The following is a 20345-nucleotide window of genomic DNA, read 5'->3' as shown; positions in this document are numbered from 1 at the left end:
CGTGCCGTGCTCACGTGTCACACGTTCGTGCTGGAGCATTTTCACTACTTTTCCCTGCTGGTTTGGGTTGAGGGAAAGGAGATTTGTATCAAATCTGAACCACAGTTCACCACTGGGATGTTCTTTGTCCAGGCCCAGGAAGGAAGTGGGTCAGGGCAGCTTCTTACAGGTGATGACGGCTCTGCGAGCCCTCGCCACGGGGCTACCAGTGCACTCAACTGCTGAGGGCAACATGTCCAATTTGCTTTAACAGACCCTGTGGTGTGGCCAGCAGTTTTATACCACTTGAAGAAACCCTTGAACCAGCCCGTACACGACTCTGGCTTTGCTAGTTTGCAGGTGAAGCCGGGTTCCTCTGACAGCCACTGTCCTCTTGTGCCAAGTTGATGTACCGTGCTGTTTGTCTCAGGATTGTTCATCCAGGGAGGGGTCTCGGGGAGATGAGGTGGAGGGGGTGGGGAAGTGCCCAGGGCTGCCCAGCGCGCCTCTTGTTCCTGGGACAGGGTGGGCCAGGCTGTAGGGGCCAGGCTGCCACGGTCCCACAGTGGTGAATTCGGGGCCCCCAGGGAAACTGGGGTGTGGGTCCCAATGAGTGTGGCCACAGAGCCCGTAATTGTTAGTGTTTCAAGGCTGGCCGGTGGAGAAGCCTTGGAACTCCTCCATCATGAGAGCTATTGTAGGGACACGGCCGCCCCACAGCTCTCCAGGGCTAGCGAGGCAAGGTTGGAGGAGAGGGCAGGGCAGGAGAATAAATTTCATTTTATTGTAGAAATGGAAATTTGTGTCATGACTTTAAGAATCTGGTTTTATGTGTGTGTTTAATGCCATTCATTTTAAATGTAGTGTCATAAATCCTTGCTTCAGAATCAAAGCTGTTTAATTACATTTCACCCATGAATAGTTATCTAATTCCAATAGCGAAAGAGTTAAAAAGAAGAACTACAGAGTAAATCAGAGGTTGAGATCTTTAGCACAAGCATAAAAAATCAATTTAAGATGAATTTTACTACTATAAAAATTCTTCAAATATCCTTTTAAAGTGGGAAATGCTAAGAAACGCAGCTCACATTTCAATTCTGTCAGCGGCGTGGAGGCAAGGCCTGCCCACCTACCCCGTCCGCTCAGGGGTGCTAAGCAAGGAACAGTGACTGAGAAGCCGGGCGCCGGGGGGGACAGAAGCCTCTGCCAGTCTTTAAAAGGCGCCTCCCTGCAGTGTGGGCGCAGGAGCCCTGCTTGCTATGTGAGGTGGCCAATGACACACTCCCCTCACCGCCGCCGCCCCCACCCCCATGTCCTAAAGACTCAGCTGACCTTGAAGCACTGGCCTTTGCCGCCTGTCAGACCAGTAGCCCAGGCCTGTCGGACCAGTAGCCCAGGCCTGTCCCTCCTCAAACTCTGCAGAAGTCAGGTGAGCCCTTACTGCAGAAGGGGAGTGTGGGAAGAGCAGTGCCTTCACTTCCCATCTGGCAGGCCCTGGCCTGAGGCTGCGCTGGGCCACGGGCTCTGTGCCTGCTCTGGGGGGACACATATCTACCCCAGGCACACCGTTCCCACTCCCTGCACCCCCACTCTGTCCCCGGGGGCTGGGGTGTTGAAGCACAGTGCGTACCTCTCCACCCTTCCCTCGTGAGTTGAGTACGCTGTTCAGTTAGTATGGAGCACAGCATGAGTAGAGCGACTGCAAATGCCTCGAAGCCAAATGACATTTAAGTCAAACAGGAGTTCCTTCCACAATCAAACCTTGGGAGGGAAACCTAGGGAGAGAAGTCAGGGCAATGACAAGATGGCATCTCCACCCAGGAGGACGCTCGGGGCCGTGCTGTGTCCCTACAGTGAGTGTGTCCTCCCCCGTGGAGGGACATGGGTCTCCCCCAGGCCTCTGTGACTGGGCTGAATGCTGGTTTCCAGGCAGAGGCCCAGGCACTCAAGATGGCAGCCTGTTCACTCAGCTGGGGCTGCACAGGCCCCGTCTGCATGGTTCCCTCAGGCAGGGATCTAGCGAGAAGGTCTGGGCTGCTCCGTCTGTTCCTGATGAGAACGGCAGCCAGCACTAGCCAGCTCTGGGGCTGGATTCTCAGGCTGGATTCTCCAGGCCTCAGTCGCCCCTCTCTGCCCCGTCTTCCTGGTGAGCTCGCTTCTTCTTTGCCACCCACTCCCTAGTTCCGTCCTCAGAGCCGTCAGCAGGAGCAGCCAGCTCCCATCCCTCTGGGAAAGAGTGCAAAGGAGACCCTGCGCTTCCCACCCGAGATGTCCATTTTGTGCCCCAGCACAAGGTCCCCGTCACTGCCCTGCTGTGGGGGGACAATGCGTTTCTGCCTCTGTGGTTCCTGAAGGAGCAAGAAACCCCTAACATGCCGTTCCCCTGGTGTCTCTCCCTCCATAGCGCTGCATGAACCTCCGGAGGTGGGCACACATCTCAAACCTTTTCTTAGCGTCTAGCCATAACCCTGTGGGCCTGGCTGTAGCAGCAGCCTGATTTGTGGGTGTGACATAGCAAGTGCCAGGCTACAGGTGCCTCTGGGCACATCTGGTGCCTTCCAGGGAGGGGACAGTGCCACAGGCCTTATAGAGACCCTGGGTTTGCCGCTTGTAATTGTCCCTTACTAAAATATTAGTGTCCTCGGTATAATACAAAAGGAGATGTTTCCTCCGAGGCCCTGTGTTCTATTCTGAAATAAAGGATGTGTCCAGTGTATCTCCTCACAGTACCTTCTAGTTCAAAGTAACCTGTGTCATCTTCAACGTAAGCCCAGCACGTGAAGGGCACATGAACTGACCTCTCCCCCACTGCAGCCTCACTGTGTGAGAGCGGCCTTTTTAACCGTGAGGAAGGTGTGCAGTATCTGTCTTATTAACCTCCGGCCTCAGTGTGTCCTTTTGACTGTGTTCAGATTTGTACAACCTTGGTTTTTACCTCTCGGGAAAAGCGAGAACTATTCCCTGTGGAGTTGGGAGCTCCCATGTGCAGGTGGTGGTCTGCCAGTCCTGACTGCATCTCTGTGATGTGAAGTCTGTCTCCCACTCCTGCGGTTCCAGGGCCTTGGGGATGGGCCTCCACCTGCATGGCAGCCTCCTTGTTCTTATGGCTGCAGCCAGGCTGGTGTTCCTGGGCACTTCAGCCGCACCTATGGGAGAATGAAGATCTCCCTGGGACCCTCACAAGGCTAGTGGGTGTGTGCTGAGGAGGGTGATCTGCAGATAGGGGACACTGTAGCTACACAGGACACCTGACTGACACCACTTTGGCTCCAGGCACCCAGGAAGAAGGGGCCCTGGACCTCGGCAGCAGCTGCCCACATTGCATTTCTGTGACCTTCCAACCAGTCCAGAAAGCTTCAGAAGCTGCACCTTCTGAAAGGAGTGTAGGACACCGCTGCCCACCATATGCAGGAGGGGACACAGAGTGTGCAGTCTGCCCAGGGCCTTGGAGGGCAGGGAGTAAAGAGACCGCTGCAGGGACATGGGGCCCTGATAACCAAAATAAAAGCTGTCTCCCTTGTAAACTCCAGACCCACTGTAGCAGCAGTGCCCCTTCTCCATGGGTAGGTCTCAGTGTAAAGATCGTGTCCCACCAGACGGGCCACTCCTGAGGGTGAGCAATCTACAGCCCAAGGGGGGCCCCAGACCCGACAGGGGGCCACTCTACAGAGGAGCGACCAGTCACAGGCCAAAATCTGCAGTCAGAGGGCAGTGACCAGAAAGAACACATGGGAAGGTTTGAGGACAAACCCAACGATGACCCAGGTGTGGGGTGTCTTTGAAAGGCAAGCTAACGGGGAGACTGAAATGCAGATGAGCCCCTGCAGACTGACAGTGCATTGAGGACCCCAGGAGCAGAGTGTGCAGAGGAGCCCTCACCCTGATGGCTTCGGGGCAAGCTGGGAGGGATCTGCATGCTGCTGGCTGAGCACTCTGATGCCATCTCTAGAAAATGTCAGCTGATGCGTATGGGGTGGTTTAGCTACTGATGCACAAGTTCCTGCATGCCTTGGAAAGGGGGGTGTGTGAGTTGATTCTCATGATAGCTGCACTTCAGAGCCACATCCTGGGACATCCAGGGCCGCATAAGGCCTGAGGGTACAGAAGTGGGTGCAGCACTTCTTCCGAGCTCACCCCAGAGGCCGCCCATCTGCTCCTGAGGCCTGTGGAGCAGCTGGTTGAGGTCAGCAGCTGCCCGAGTCCACCCATTGAGACATGATAGGTGTTTGCATTTCAACAGGTATTTGCATTTCTGATGCACAGTGGCACAGTGCAGAGGTTGACTAACCCTCTTATCACCTTTGCAGCACCATGAGTGCCCCAGCCCTTCCTGAGGCTCTCCGCAGCCTGGAGGGAGTGCCAGAGCCCCTCATGCAGTGCGCAGCCTGGCTGGACGCCTACTTCCAGGATCCCACAGCCACCAAGGAGCTCCCCTTGCCAGCTCTTCACCATCCTGTCTTCCAGCAAGGTGGGTAACTAATCCATTGCGCAGGTTCCCTGTAGGGAGCCTGGCTTATTAACGATCACTGACATCACAGTTCATTCTGTTGACTGCACCAACTTGGTATTTTTACATCATCTGAACAGAGACAGCGTGTGGCTGAGCTGGAAGACAGGGGTTTACAGCCTCCACCCGTTCCAAACGCTTGTGTTGGTTTTGGCTCATGGTCGCATAATTCTTGGCAAAGGCTATAAAAATGATGCATGCAGATCGACGCTTGACTTTTTCTCTGGCTGAAAGGTTTAAATAGGAACACATCTGAATAGCAGTAAATTTTTCAATAAGCTTATTGTTAACTTAAGCTATCCACTGGCCAACAGCACAGAGGAGGAGACGGGTATGTGGACAGTTAGCTCCTTCCACAGACTGAGCTGGTGACAGTTACATTCCAGTAGGTAGCAGCTTCTATCTTGTTAGAGAAACTTTACATTTAGTTTCTCAGACGTGCCATAATTACATGTTCTGAAGAAAGGAATTCAGAAGTTGCTACCTAAACATAGCATGCATGCTAAGGGCACTTAAAGTCTATGATAAACAAAAAATATCTCCCAGACATTACTTTTAAAGCTAATGTTTGGATTTACTCAACATAGAAATTAATTGGAGCAATTAAAATCATTCTAGGTACATACCAGAAGTTTATTTTGCATGGTGATGTTTTTCACAAGCAACGTTTTAACATAAACAAATGCACATTCATATGTACAGATACGCCCGTGTAGACACATCTATACATACACGCCTTTAAAGGGAAACGTTATCCTGAGATTTTAGGATTTTAGATGTGTTGAGTTTAAAGCGGTCTTGAATTTCGAAACAGGATTTACTAGGTAAGGTTAATGGTATTCTGCGTGCTGCTGTGATTTTCAGCAAAAGCAAACTTGCAAATGGAGTGAAGTTTTCAGGGAAGGAGGTAAAGAAACCCCTGATGGTTGGGCTAATGCTGGAGTTCTCTAACGAGATCAGATGAAACTGTGAACGTTTTTGTGCATAATAAACTGACACAGTACGGCTGTAACGAACTAGGCGCCTCGTTATCCCCTGAATCCTACAGCGCTGTCTCCAGAAGGTTTCTCTCTGGGGGCGTCTGGGACAGGCATGGGTGGGCCTCTGCCACACACCACACAGGTCCAGAACACCTTCCATCATGCAGGCCTACCACGGAGCCCTGCCAGGCCAGGGGTGCCACCCGCCCACACGCCGTGCTGCCTGGACTGGCCTGGTGCATGGTGCCAGTGACCCTCCTGTGCATACTTCTGACGTGCCAGGCACAGGGTAGGGATGTCGCCGTGTGGTCTGAGGGAGTCAGATTGGGTTTATTCTTAAAGCAGGTACTTGTGTTGTTCTAGATCTTGACAATTGTGAATTGAGCTGGGGTAAATATTCTAGTGCAAGTGTTCTTAGGGTAAAATGATTTTTTTTTCTTCTGGATAGCTCTCACCTAACGGGCACAATGTAGGGTACATGGCATCCCCCGGGTGAAGGGCTCAACTGCAACTTGGACTTGACCTAATGAATGGAAACAAGGTGACCTCATCATTGCACCTTATGTTAATCTGAAAAAAATGTAGGGTTTGGTAATCTTAGGGCGGCAAACCGTTCTATCTACTGTCAACATTTTAGGGTCCCTGCCCCGCTTGGAGGGGTAGAAAGAGAAGTGCCTAGCCGCTGTCCCCCTCCTCACATTCGTAGATATGTGAGCTACAAGGTCAGGACGCGGAACAGAAAAGTCACAAAAGCAGGGTGGGGAAGAGCTGCGTAATCTTGGGGGAGAGTGGCCTTGTGGAATCCTGTTGATCACTCCAGGTTCACTGTGTAACTTAATGGAAAACACAGTGGCAAAAGTTGTGAGAAAACCTCCAGTTCCCTTCAGTCCAGATGGTGATCTTGGCTGTAGAACTGGGTTCTGCTGCCCTGGTCCCCCCAGGGTCCAGCCTGGAGGCAGCACCTGGGACCAGTGGGCCTGGGGCTCTGCCGTCACATCCCCAGCACATAAAGGGAGCTGGGCTTGGCCACACTTACCCATCTTCCCTGGCACGCGGGCCCATGCCAGGCCAGGCTGCTTCCTAAGCTGGAAGGTCACGCTGGGTCTTGGTGATACAAGGAATACTTTGAAGTAGCCATGGGGTACGAATGAAGACCCTCCAGGTAGCCTACTGCCCAACCCTTTGAAAGCCCTAAATCGCAGGTAGCACTTCTACTTGGGCCACATCGGCCGGGTTTGGGGTAAAAGGGGACAGCATCTAGCACCCTCCTCTCTTGGTGCCCTGGAACTCCCAGACTGGATGTAGGCCCAGGGTGCCTGGGTGCCCTGGATGCCAGGCCTGGCTGCTACTGGGATCCCCCGACTACAGCATGTGCAAACCAGGTTTTTTAAATTCAGTGTAATCGTTTACCCTGGTCCCCAGTGTACCGTTCAAAGACGGGGCAGTGAATGGCTGTGCACCTGCAAGCACAAAGTTACTTGCCACCGCCGCCCGATGTGGCAGTGCCCCTTTCTGTCTGGCGCTGGTTGGGTTTAATCTCAGGCCAGTTGGTGTCTTGTGACACCAGTGAAATTCACAGTGGGGGGAGCCCAGGAATGGAAAGCCCTCTGATGTCTCAGCCTCTGGAACTGTGGGGCACTAGTAATCTACCTGCAGTCTGGAAGAAACGGGCCTTTTTCAACATGGAATAAAAGTGTCCTTGACCAGTTACATGTTCCATGCATTTTAAATTTTGCAATTGTGTAACATAATTTTGCATATCATTTTTTTCTCTATATTCTTGCTTCTGAGATTTAGCCAGGTCTGTCTGTTTCTCGCTGTTTTCTAAAATGTGCCCGTGATTGAGCTCACCCTGGAGATCAGCACTTCGCCTTCCCTCGCCCAAGCCCGCAGGCCCTGGTGCTGCCTCCCGCCGGGGTGGCCCGTCCTGCTGCTGGAGGCCTCTCCTCTGAGCCTCGGGACCTCAGGACTCCTCCACGAGATGAACGTGCTGTTCTTGATTTGTTTGTTTTTTTAAGGCTAACCACAAAAATATGCATTAAGTTGAACCATATGAAATTGCTATTTTTGTAGGTTAGAACTTACCAAATACTAGAAATTTCATATGGTTCAACTTCTTGTCTTGGGGAGTTTCCAAAGATCAATGAATAACAAGTCAGCTTGTCTGGGTATTTCTGCAGAGGGGCAATGATTCTGTCTGGACTGCCCCGGAGCCTGCAAGTCTCTGTGGCCACATTGCTCTTGGGCCAGCACAGAGAGGACTTCCCAATGGGCGAGGGGCAGGATCTGGAAAGAAGATGCATCTTTCTCCGGAGGGGACTGAAATGAAAGCTGAGCTGGTGGTTAACATGAATTCTGATTTCTCCTCAGAGTGTTGTTTTAGTAGTAGTCAGGTCATTGCCTAAAATAAAGTCAGACTTTTCTTTTTTATTGTTATTTTTTGGTTTGCTTAAAATGTCAAAGAAAAATCGTTTTTCCAGCGTGTCTGTAATTGAGATGGAGCGGCCATCTCTCTCAGTGAAGCGCCTTGTGGTCAGTTTCTCCCTATCAGCTTCTTGCAAAGGTCAGCTTTGTATCTATTGTCATGAGTTTTTCCAAAAAAAAATTTAATGAAGCCATTATTCTTGAAATACATCTTTCCTTAGTGTTTCTTTCCTAACGAAATATTATTTAAACTTTTCTCTATACGTGCCCTACTTTCTTTATATTTATTTATTTAGGGAAAATGTTTAGCTTCTTTGTATAACATGTCTCCTTAAAGGTCAGGGGCAAAAGCAGTCAGAATAAGAAATGTCGTAGTTTTTTACAATAAGCTCAACAACAGCAGACCTATAGACAACTGAGATGGACTTTCAAATACAGACTGTGCACAGACATGTTCTCCTGTCCCTAGGCCCATCTGCCCAGGGACACTGGCCCAGCAGGCTGGATAGGCGGTAGACAGCCAGCCTGCTGGCCTCAGGGCTGCACTTGGGCCTTTTCTGTTCCTGCTGCCAGGCTGAAGTCTAGGTCCCAGGGTAGGTCTGGGCTCAACCACAGCTGCCCATGAGACTGTTAAAAAAAAAAAAAAATAGTGGTGGCCCCCAGCTGGGTCCCTGTGCCTTCTCACAGATGACGGCTCTGAGCAGATGAGTTCTGAGTTTTCTTTTTAAAGTGGCTGCAATGTTCCCTTTTAAATGAAATATTTAACACTTTAATAATTCCTTCGTCACAGCTATTAGCTTGTGGCTATGAAATCCAGTTGCATGACAGCGGTAAAATCTGCATTTTAAACCTGCTGGCTAGAAGTAAGTTTTTGCAAGTTCTGTTACAGAGCCTCAGAAGGGATTCATGTTCTTGTATGTGTGTATCAAACCCTCATTTCAAAAGGGCCTCTGCCAAAAGCCCTGCCAGTTTCGGGGCAGGCCCTTTCCAGGTGAATTAGTTCATTTTCCCGCTATGTCGTGAGGGTCCCACTGTGTTGTGTGTCCAAGTGGGGGCCACGTGTGTCCTGGAAGATAAGGAAGTGGGGAGAGAACCATCCCAGCCCGTGGACCTCACCATAGTCAGCCCTGCACTGTTAAGAACCCACCTGGGTGAGCCAAGCAAGGGCTGGTCCACCTGCTGCCTTCACAGAGCCTGCGAGGCTCTTCCTCCCGGCTGACATGCATGTCCCAACAGGCACCCGCCAGCAAGAGGTCTCTCCCAGGAAGAGGTGCCAGCTACCACATCCCAGGCCGCCAGGCCTGTTTCCATGCTGTCCATGTGGGCCTTACAGGTGGAGAGTCTGTCCTGGGTGTCCACAGGGTGAGCTGCAGGCTGCTTCCCCCCGGCCCCCTGCAGACCCATGCAGGAGATAAGCTTCCCTTTCTGGCCTTCCTGCTGTTATTTTCCCTGAACTTTTAAAGAAAAAAAAAAAAAAACCACCTGCTTAAAGAGGAGACCATGGCTAAAGTAGCAGATGCTTCTGGGGTTCTAGCTGGGTAGTCATTGCTGTTTATCCGTATTTTAAACGTGAGCTCATAAAAATTGTTGACCTTGCTGAGATATTACCTGGTGGAGCAGGGAGATTTGTAAACCTCCTCCCAATGCCCGTTTATTGATTAGAACAAGCTAACAACACCACACTTAAATTAAGTGGAAAGAAACAGCTGATGAAAATGTAATTCTTCCAACCTGAGAGCGCTGAGCTCCTTCTCAGGGATGGCAAGTGTAGAAATCTAGGTCTGCAGCCTTCTGAGGCTACAGCTGGGGAAGCTGAGAATAAAAAGGCTGGTCTTCAGGCTGAGGGTGGATGGCGGGCTCCAGATTGAAAGGTGGCCATGAGGACTCACAGGTCTGGAGTCCATACCAGCAACCCCTGCCAGGAGGGAGCACTGTCATTTCTGTCATGGAGAGTAAAGCCCAGCTAGTTGCTGTAGTTTAGAACCACGGCACAAAGGGAGAAGGTGGCATGTTCAAAAGCAGAAGTAGGACAGAAATCAGTGAAAGACGGTGCGGAGAGAGCCCCGGAGATGATGCCGGTGGTGAGCAACTGTCTCCTTCGATGGAGACGTCTCTTATCCCAAAGAATCCATTCCCCATGGGCTGGAAGTCTAGAGCCACACCACCGTCCTTCCTGCCAAAGCCGTCTGGAGGAGACTGTCCCATCTGACATCCTCAGTTTCTCCCTCAGTTTCTGTTGGGGCTCCTGTCCCCTCTCCTGGCACATGTGATTCCCTATGTCACTTCCAGCTCCTCAGGAGAGCGCGGATGTCAACTATTCCAGAATGCTCTGCCCCAGGTCACGGGTTTCTCTGGGTGGGGTGCCCCACAGAGCGCTGAGTGGGGCAGCTGTCCCGGTTTGCTCTGTCTCTGCCTGTGCAGTGCCGGCCCGTGGGTGTCCTGGCTGAGCAGCGTGGTAGCACCTGAGCTGGGTGTCCTGGCTGAGCAGCATGGTAGCACCTGAGCTGGGTGTCCTGGCTGAGCACCTGAGCTGGGTGTCCTGGCTGAGCACCTGAGCTGGTCGCACTCCTGCACTGTTTGGCTGCGTCTGGAATATTAGCCAAAGAGCCCGAGTCTCAGGTTGTGTCTTGGTTCATCGTTTCTTACGTCTGTTATGCAGGAAACTGTCATGACGATTACATTTCATTCTGTTCTGTGTACTGCGAGCAGCACCATGAGCTAGGACAGAGCTTTTCAAGCTGCAGTGATGATTCATTCAAGCAAACAGCTTTTCCGAGTTACTCCTGTTTCTGTCCTTTCATGGGGTGGGGTCTGTCAGATTCCCCTGGAAAGCTTGTTCATAATACACCTGCGAGTTTCTGTACTACTTACCCCTCCCCAAGATACACCAAAACTTTATCCTCGGCAAACACACACACACACTCTATTTTGATAATTATTGTTCTAGGAGAACTTAGTAAACAGGTCCTGCAACCTCACAAGTGCTTCATCACCTTATACTAAGTGTAACATTCCTAATTAAATATTTGTGTTTGAGACACATAATTCTGCCTATCTGAGGGTTTTGTTGCCGAGTTCTGGGTCAGTAGCACATATCCACCTGATGGAGACCTCTGCACGTAGCCAGTGAGAGGGGACTTGATTGCTTTGATTTGGGACCGCTGAGCAGAGCACATTGACCACTAACAGCTGCACAGTCAGGCTGCTGAAGTCCAGCGGGAAGGTGCCCCAGGAGTCTCAGGAGAGCCCAGGACAGAGGGCCAATAGTACCACCAGACCTTCAGGGGAAGGTTCCAGATGCATTTACCAAAATGGGTTTTTTTTTTTTAAATAGCCAGATGAGTGACACTGTAGATTCTTCTGGAGAACCCAAAGCAATGACTCGGCTAGAAGAGATGGCATTTAGGTATCATATTCTTTCCATCTAATGTCTGCCCAGGCCTGGGAGTGCTGATGATGTGAGCATTCACAGCCCACGGCGTCACGGCGTCACTCCGCACTTCCCTAGGGGACATTGCAGGAAAATGCGCTCTCCCTTCCCATAGAAGGGACGCTCCTGCCTGGCCTGCTGGGGACTAGAATAGAGTCACAGCCTTCCAGGCCCTGTGTGAAGGGCCCTGTGAGTCTGCTCCTAGGGATGCCTGGTAAGCCTGGTTACATGAGATTTCATCCTGAATCTCAGAGGTGCTCAGACCTTTGGTTCCCCAAAGCTTTGGTGAGTCAGGGAAAAAATGAACCTGAGAAGGCCTTCACTCAAGACTACTGGGACTGCTCACTGTCATTTAACCAACCTTGAAAGTAACCAAAAGGACCATTTGCGAATCAGCTGCTTTCAAACCTTATTGGATATAAGTAGAGTCTCTGTTACAATAAACCGTACTTAGAATATTAAAATTATTATGAGTGCTGCTTTTATGGGGAAAATATATTAAAATATAATTTACCTCTAGCATAATAATTAACCAATAAATTGATGACAATTAAAAGTAAGTCATCCTTAACTATATCTCTCTAAGATCGTCTGTGGTGTCCTAACATCAACTTGGATACACTTCTCAAAAAGTAACAAGTAATCAGGCTTCTGCCTACAAGGTAATGTGCATTGCACCATCACTTTCTCTTAATAAGTTTTCATTTTAAACAGGCTTTGAAATATAGGAATTTTCTATCAAGTCTATATTTTAAAAAGCAGATTTTTCACTGTAATGTGCTTTTAAAATTTTTATTCCCACTGTAGTCATTAGATAAACGTTTGCTACTTCCAAAGAGAATATTTACCTAATATATTTTGTTGTCATAAAATGATATACATTCATATTTTATAGATAATGTTGACACATTCTGAAATCATGCTAGCAATAATAAATAGAATCATCTCTATTTACGGAGAAAATGATGTTTTAATAAAATGTGCATGGGATTTGGACTATAAATTATCAGTATGTTAAATATGTAAATATAGATATAAAGTTAATGGCAGTAATGCCTAAAAACTATTTATTGTAGGAGCCAAAAGTATACAACTATTAATGTAAATGTCTCAACACATGATTTTTGCCTACAACCCTCATGTTCAAGCTGGCTCAATGTAAAATTTACGAGTATCTGTCCCTCTTTAAAGGTTGTGTTTCATGCGTCAAAACGGAAAAATCAAACATTTGCATAGAGGAAGGTCACTTCTTTCTGGTAGAGGTGCACAGCCATGGCCGCAGCTTCGGAGGCTGCATGGAGGTGCAGACGCCCTAGAGGCTCAGCTGGGGCGTCTCTAGCCCTGTGTTGTGTTTTAATTCCATACGATGAATTTCTTCTGCAGAAGAGAATTGAAAAACGAAATACAGGAAAAGGCAATCTTTTTTTTACACTTTTAAGTCCTCCATTAAGTTCAGATCAAGTTTTTTTTCTACCCTCCAAAATATTAAATATCGGAGCTGTTTGGGAAGTTGAAGCCCTGGTGAGCCCTGCCTCTCAGCTGTTGTAAATAGATACAGTGTGTCTGTTACTATGGCAACTACTTTTTCTTTTTCTTGGGTACTACAGTTAATCATTGCACAAATGCATATTTGGGGGAAAAGGAGGATCTGTTAGGTGTGTGCGTGTTACCTGCTTTTTAAAAAACGCACGTTCCTTCCTCAATTGGGCTGTGCTTGTCCCCCCACAGTAATACAGTTTTCTCTTCAGCTGTCCCTCCATGAGTGGTCTCAGGAAGGCCTGGAAACTGAGCTCAAGAGACGCATAAGGACATACTGCTTGGCCAAGACATATACTTTTCATAGAAAATTTGCGTTTCTTCCTCTCTTCAGAATAAAATATGCAAGAACCAACATAAATGGCATATACCTCCCCCTTTCTCCCCAAGAATTGGGCCTTTGATGTTCAAGAGCAGCGGATATTAAAGGCCATCCCTAGAAGGCTGTAGAAACCATCCCTGTTTATGACGGATGTAACACAGCACAAATCTAGCCGAATGCAATGGTGTCATTAGTTTGTGAGTCGCACCCTTGAAAATAACTGTGGAGAAGCCCAATCGGTTTAAAAGAAGATAACAAAATGGTTTAAGCTACTTAGGTTGAATGCCAATTATATTTTAATATTCAACTGAGCATATTTTACTAAGAAAAAAGGCCGCGTTGACGCATGCATAACTCAATGGCAGCGTCGGCCAGCTGTGCCGCTCCACTCTCCGAATCACTTTGTGCATTTTAGTAGCATGGTAATTTAGTAGAGGACTACCTGAGTGATGGCATTTTCAATGAGCAGGTAATCTACAGAGAATTTTTATATGGTTATGAGTTCTGTGCTTCAGCCCGGCAACACAAAAATACATCAAGACCAATTACGGTATCAACTTGCAGTGTGATACCCTCGCCACGCAAGTGCGTGTATTTCTGCCCCAGGCATTTCAAATTGCATCTAATTTGAAATCTTTGGGGTTTTAATTAAATTTCAGAATATATGGAATTCTTCATTAGTACCTGCTCTGAATAGCAGATTACCCTTCTCTCCGGCTCTCGTTAGAGAAGTAGGCTGTGGTAAACAGTACGCTCAGGAGCTGATCATTTGTGGGACCTGGGTATTGGAACAGAAATAGTGAAATGCAAAATAATATCAAAAAGATTATTAGTCCAGGGAGAGTCTCTTGATTTGTATTTTAATGGAATTTTACATTTCTCTTAATGATTTGCAAATTGTCCTCTGATTATAAGATGCATTAAGCTTTTCATTTTAATGGCAAAGACACAGCCATTAGCAGAATTTTTTTTTCCTGTCTTCTTTTTAGAGTACTTCCCTGCAGCAGATAAATATTGAAACCATTAACACCTTTTGATGTACAGTACAGCCTGCGTCTTAGGCCCGTGCCGTAGTCTCTCCCTGTGGAGCACCTGGCCAGGGACCCCCAAGGACTCTTCACCTGGGGATCATGCACAACAGTAATGCCCATTTCCTTCTCCAGAAAACAATATTCCTTGGTAAAATTTTATCGGGTGGAAGTATTTGTGTTAAAGCTAATGCATTTAAATATCATTAATAGCCCAATTTGTATATAAAAAGCTGGTTTCCTCAGTGCCGGAGCTCACAGTCAAAGCTGCTCCTCTGGTCTGGGCTGTGGGGCCAGCCTTAAGGGTGGTTTCAGAAGCAGCTGACCTCACCCCAGGGATGCGGTGGTGTAACTCCACATGTGGTGAAAGAGATGCCCAGGACTTTCCTGTGCTAGCCGGCTGACCGCAGCATGACCTCAACACACGGCACTTGACTTTGGCTTGGCCTTTGAGATAATGTCTTGGTTTTAAGGCCAGGACTTTTGGTGCCCTAAAAGCTGTATATAATTTACATGACCAGAGCTGCAGGTCTGCAGTGATCTATTCTGCTCCATCTGCTGACTGTGCTTAGGGAGCTTTTGGCTTTGACCCATAATACAGTGACCGACAGTCCAGGATGGCAGTGGTGCTTTGGGCTGGGGGCTGGTTGCTCAGAGCTCTTTGTAATCCAGCAGCCCCGTTAGGTTGTGTAATTAGGACAAGCAAGGCAGAGCCGGCTGAGGAATTGCACTACCAAGTGTGGGGCAGGGTGGCCACCTCCCAGGTGAGTAGGGAGGCCTGGGCCCTGGGTTTTCAAGGGCAGTTCTTCCTCCAGACTTGTACTGCTGACCCGAGAGTGCTTCTGAGTAGCTGTGGCCCTCAGCCGAACCTCCTTGACCTTCAGGGCAGTGGCCTTTATGAGACATGCGGGAGCTTGTCCATGTGCCCAGTCACAGGTGCCATCTCTACCTGGGGCCCTACTGTCCGTCAGGGCTGTTGGGTGACGCCCTCAGTCTCTGAGGGGCCTGGGAATGATGAAATCGTCCACGTGGTGTGTGGTACGGGAGGCCCCCATGTACCCAGGCAGCCTTGGGAAACTCTGAGCCTTGCGAGTTAACTCTGGCTGCCGTCCCGAGTGTCCCTGACAGGGGCTTTAGCAAGGGGAGCCTCCCTCACATTGAGACGGGGGCACAACGGGGTTGGATTCTTGGGGGCCTCTTTCCTGGGGTCTCAGAGGGGGTGTCCCTGCTGTGTCCTCACCTAGCTTTTCTTCCGTGCCAGCCTTCCTGGTGTCTCCCTTCATAACCTTGTACCATGTTCTTACAAGGAACCAGTAAAAGGGAGTTCTAAAAGCCCTTTCTCTAAAATCAGTCACGCTCTGTGGGGCGAGGGCCAAATGCATTTCAGCCCATAACACCCTTTCTAGGGCTCTGGTTTCCCCTCTGTGAAGTGGGAACAATAGTGACAAAGTATAGAATTGTCATGAGGGTTGAAATGAGGCCACCAAAGACTGAGGAAAAGAAATACCTCATTTGGCAGAGAGGAGTGTTTTGTCCGAAATCCCAGTGGTAGACAACACCTGAGACAGTGGCTCTGCCCGGGTCTCTTTTTAACTCAGAGAAGACCTGGGCTGCTATCCTGAAGTGTTCTTTGCATCCAACAGAATGTGTCACAGAGACCCTCCCCGAAGACCCTCTGTGGCTGCTGCAAACCCCCAGCTGTTGGGGGAGGAGTCTCACATGAAACTAGCAGAGCCGATGAGTATTTTAATTGGAAAAGGAACATTTTTCAATCTCATTTCTTCTGCCTCCTCACATTTAAGTTCTAGGCTACTTGAAGGGACTCCTGAACTCTGGGGGGTTGAAGCTTGTGCCCACATGGGCCATAGAGGGTGAGTGGGGTGGGGGCTCCCTCAGTTCCTCCTGGCTCAGCATGGCCTGGGAGCCTCTGGGCCGTGGTCACTCTTCCCTTGCTGAATTCTAGTGCAGGCAGCTGGGGACGGAAGCAGAGGGACAAATGGTGTACAAATAAACAGTGTCCGACTCACCGTGGTGTCCCGTGGGTGCCCCTGAGAGGGTGTGTGCACCCAGCACGGTGCCTGACTGGCAGCAATGACGGGAATAAACCAGTAAACAAAGCTCAACCTGGTTCCAGGACAGCGTCCTGGCCCCTGGGCCTGGGATTCTTTTGAGGGTGAGTGCCGACCCAGCCTTCCCAGCCCCCAGGAACTCCAGGCAGGGACTCAGATGCTTGGCTATTTTCTCTTGTGCCCTCTCCTGTTGCAAATTTAAATGTGGATGGAAAAAGCAAGAAAATCGTGTAAATACCTTTGAATCATCTTTTATCGGATAAACAGCTTCAGGAGTTTCAGCAAGTAATTGCTGAGCACGTGGGCAGCAAGATCATTGTTTTTGTTGTGAAATCTTTACTTTGGACAAAAGAATATTCACCATGGATTTGTGAGTTGTAGATAATAAAGGGCAGAGTCACACATACGCCACCCGGGCTCAGAGATGAGCGTCCCCAGCGCTGTCAAAGCCACACGTCTGCCTCCCCCACCAGCTCCATGCCTTGCATTTTAAATGGGTAGAATAAAGTTGAGTCTACCTGCGACTTCTCCCAGTGAGCGTCTGTGAGAAAAGGTATCTGAATCCTACAGAGACGAACCCCTGCTTATAACTGCTCTACAGCCGCCCATGGCATGAATGGGCCACAATTTGGTACTCATTTTTCCGTCAGGGGACATTTGGGGTCTTCTCAGCTCTGCCTTTACAGCTAATACAGCTGTAGACTGTGTGCCCTGGGACCCGGCTGGAATGTGTGGACAGAGCACTGGAGGAAAGGGGGTTACACCGAGAAGGAATCCAGGAAACTGCATGCAGTCCCGAGTCCGCTGTCATCCAGGCGTCTGGAAACTGTACGAGACCTGGCCGGGGCCCACTGGGAAGCTGCGAGCTGAACAACTTCTAAAGGAATGGATGTCACTAAAACCAGAAGACACGTGAATGGACATGAATAATGTTATCTGTTATTTTCCTTAAAAGATGATAATTCACAGCAAAATTAGGATGGATGTTGGGTTTTACAATTACTCATATGTAGAAGTAAAATACACAACAATAGCACAAAAAATGATCTGGGGAAGTAGAAATATAATTTTTTGACATTATCATAAGCAAGTATAATATTTTTGAGAAAAAGCTTTGATAAATTAAGGGTATATATTAAAAACCCTAGAATACAGCCCAAGAATAAGAATGTGTAGGCCGTAAGCAACAGAGAAGTCACGTGGGTGCTGATTTTATAAAGTCTGAAGCAGCAGGGGAAAGGGAAACAAAACGGGGGCAGACGAGCAGGTAGAGTTAAGCCCAGCCGTACAGAGAATTATGTTACATGTAAATGTTCTTACAACTCACATTAAGAAGGTATAGAATGCTACTTCAGAGCCAAACCCTACTATATATTCTCTACAAGAGAGATAATTTAAGAGGACAAAAGCGTACTTTGCAAAAATGGAAGGAAAAAAGGAGGATGGATGAGAAGGGTCTATCAATACAACTGTCTATTTTTAGATTCATTATTTATATAGAATATCTTAAGTAACCTATAAAGCTAGTAAGTGAATTTAAGCTGTTTTCAGATATAACTTTAACAATATAAAAGTTGTATTTTGGGGTGGCGCCCATATCTCAGTGGGTAGGATGTCCAGGCCAGCTAAAACAACAATGGCAACTACAACAAAAAAAAGCCAGGCATTGTGGCAAGCACCTGTAGTCCCGGCTACTTTGGAGGCAGAGATGAGAGAATTGCTTAAGCCCAAGAGTTTGAGGTTGCTGTGAGCTGTGACACCACGGCACTCTACCCAGGGCAACAGCTTGAGACTCTGTCTCAAAATATATATATATATACATATATATATATATTGTATTTTTATATAATAAAATTATGAAGTAAATTAAAAAGAAATTGTATTTATAAGTGTCAAAAATAGAAAATATTTAATAGTAAAGTTACTAAAACATATGCAGGACCTCTCCACTGAGCAATGTAACACCTGGCTGAGAGGAGTTAAGAAGACCTGAACGAATGGACATTCCTCAGCCACTGGACACGCCAACCTTGCAATGAGGTCAGTTCTCCACCGATGGTTCTCTGCATTCAGTTCAATCATGCTTTTAAATTTCCTGCTGATTCTAAAAATTATGTCAAAATGCAAAGGGCCTAGAATGTTTAAAGCAGTCTCAAAAAATGAGGAATGAAGTTGTAGGACCTACGCCACCTGATTTCAAGACTTCCTACAAGTCTGTGATAAGACAGTGCATTGAGACCCCAGGCTCGAGCTGTGGGACAGGAGAGACTCACACTTCACACTCATTGTCTTTCAGAAAGACGCTGGGAGATCAATAAGGTAAATAAAGTCTTGTCAACAGATGTTGCATGAACAAATGGATATTTGCAAAAAACTTTTACCTCAACCCCTACCTCACATCATACACAAAAATTAATTTGAACTATATGAACTATATCCTGTGCCTAAACGTAAAGCTGAAACTCTGAATCTTTCAGGGAAAAACATGGAAAGTATTTTCATGATTTGGGCAGGCAGACATTTCTTTTAACAGGTAAAGCCATGAAATAAATTATCAATAAATTAGAGGGTAAAAGACATCTTTAAGAGAGTGAATGGGCAACCGCAAAGAGATTTCTGCAAAACATATCTGGCAAAGAACTTACAAGAAGGATGTATGAAGACACTTCTAACTCCATAATAAAAATCCAATAAAGGGCAAGGACTTAACATTCTCACATAAGTATAAGAAAAAGTGCCTGGCATCATCAGTCGTCAGAGAAATGCAGACGAAAGAGCTGAAGAAGGACCTCCACATGCCCCAGGTGTCTGAGAGGAGGAAGGCCAGTGGCCCCAGGGACCGGGAAGCCGTGGGCAGCATGACTGCTCAGCCGTGGCATTAGGTGTAAAGTGTTCAGACCCCTTCTGCAAAAGGTCTGGCCCTGTCTTATAAAACTAAGTGATCCTATGCCCTGTTACCCAGCAATTCCACCCCTAGGCATGTACCCAGGAGAAATTAAATCCTGTATCTACAAAAATATATGCAAGACTCTGTCAGCTTTATTTGTAGTAGCTCTCGGTTCAGGGGAACTTCTCAGATGTCTGTTCACAGAACAGATGAGGGAGCCAAGGCATAGCCATGGGGAGCTGCACCCCCACCTGTACGCTTAGCAATAACACGGAACAAGCCACGTGTGCATATAACCACACGTGAGTCTCAGTAACATCGCACTGGGCCACAGGGGCCGCACACACCAAGCACACACCTCTCATTTTGTTTATTGAAGCTCTGTGGTTGGTGAATACAATCTGTGATGGGGACAAAACAGAATAGCTGCCTCTGGGTTGTGTGAGTGCTCACTAAGTGGAGAGGGGCATGCAGGAATATTGTGGCAGGACAGCCAGGTTCTGTATCCTGACGGTTTGGGTCATACAGGTGTGTTTGTCAAAGCTCATCACAGGGTGGGCTGAAGAGTTCACACTTAATTGTACGTAAATCCTGCTGCAAAGAAAAAAAACAAATGGACAATGAGCTATTAATTGCGTAGGGGCAGTGCTTGGGCGAGCAGGTGTATGCTGCTGTCTGAGCTCACTTTGGAGCAGTACAGAACAGTAATGGAGATGGAGGGGTGGGAAGGTGGCCGGATACCCGATAAAACAGTGCATGTGAGATGCTGAGTGTGTGAGCTGGTAGGAGTGTGGGCCTCCACTGGAAAATCTTTCAGCTCTTTGACATTTTTCATCATATGTTAGAGGACAGAAATATTATGGACTTTTATTCCTAGAAATCAAATTTAGGGAAAAGATAATGAAAACTGGTCTCACTATCCCAAGTGTAAAGATGCAACTTTGTCGTGGCTCTTTGTGAGACTCTGAGCCTCTGTTCAGCTGTGCTTCAGGGACGCAGGACGCAGGGAGGGTGTGGATGTTGGCCGGCTCCCTGCACGCCATTTGTGTTTGCCTGCTTGGGAGGGTGGGGGTGGGGGTGGGGCCGCTGCAGGTGCCCTTTTGCATGTTTTGGGCAGGGCCCCAGAGGTTCTGGAGACAGAAGGACCAGCGGGAGGGTGGGGGTGGGGGTGAGGCCGCTGCAG

The 20345-nt window shown here is 48.3% G+C and overlaps 1 protein-coding gene across 2 annotated transcripts in view; it reads left to right on the top strand.

The window, feature by feature from the left end:
• The window catches only part of MGMT (O-6-methylguanine-DNA methyltransferase), a 258758-nt gene that overhangs the window by 209512 nt on the left and 28901 nt on the right, over positions 1-20345 (top strand). For both annotated transcript variants that reach the window (XM_012807804.2, XM_023515607.1), the window contains one exon: positions 4287-4447. In XM_012807804.2, the coding sequence (XP_012663258.1) occupies positions 4287-4447 (161 nt within the window). The remainder of the gene's footprint in view (positions 1-4286; positions 4448-20345) is intronic.

The sequence above is a fragment of the Otolemur garnettii genome, unplaced genomic scaffold (assembly GCF_000181295.1).
Source record: "Otolemur garnettii isolate 467f Iridium unplaced genomic scaffold, OtoGar3 scaffold00075, whole genome shotgun sequence".
In the NCBI taxonomy this organism is placed as follows: Eukaryota; Metazoa; Chordata; class Mammalia; order Primates; family Galagidae; genus Otolemur; species Otolemur garnettii.
Note: the sequence above shows the minus strand (reverse complement) of the source record. Positions and strands in the feature narration are given on the sequence as shown.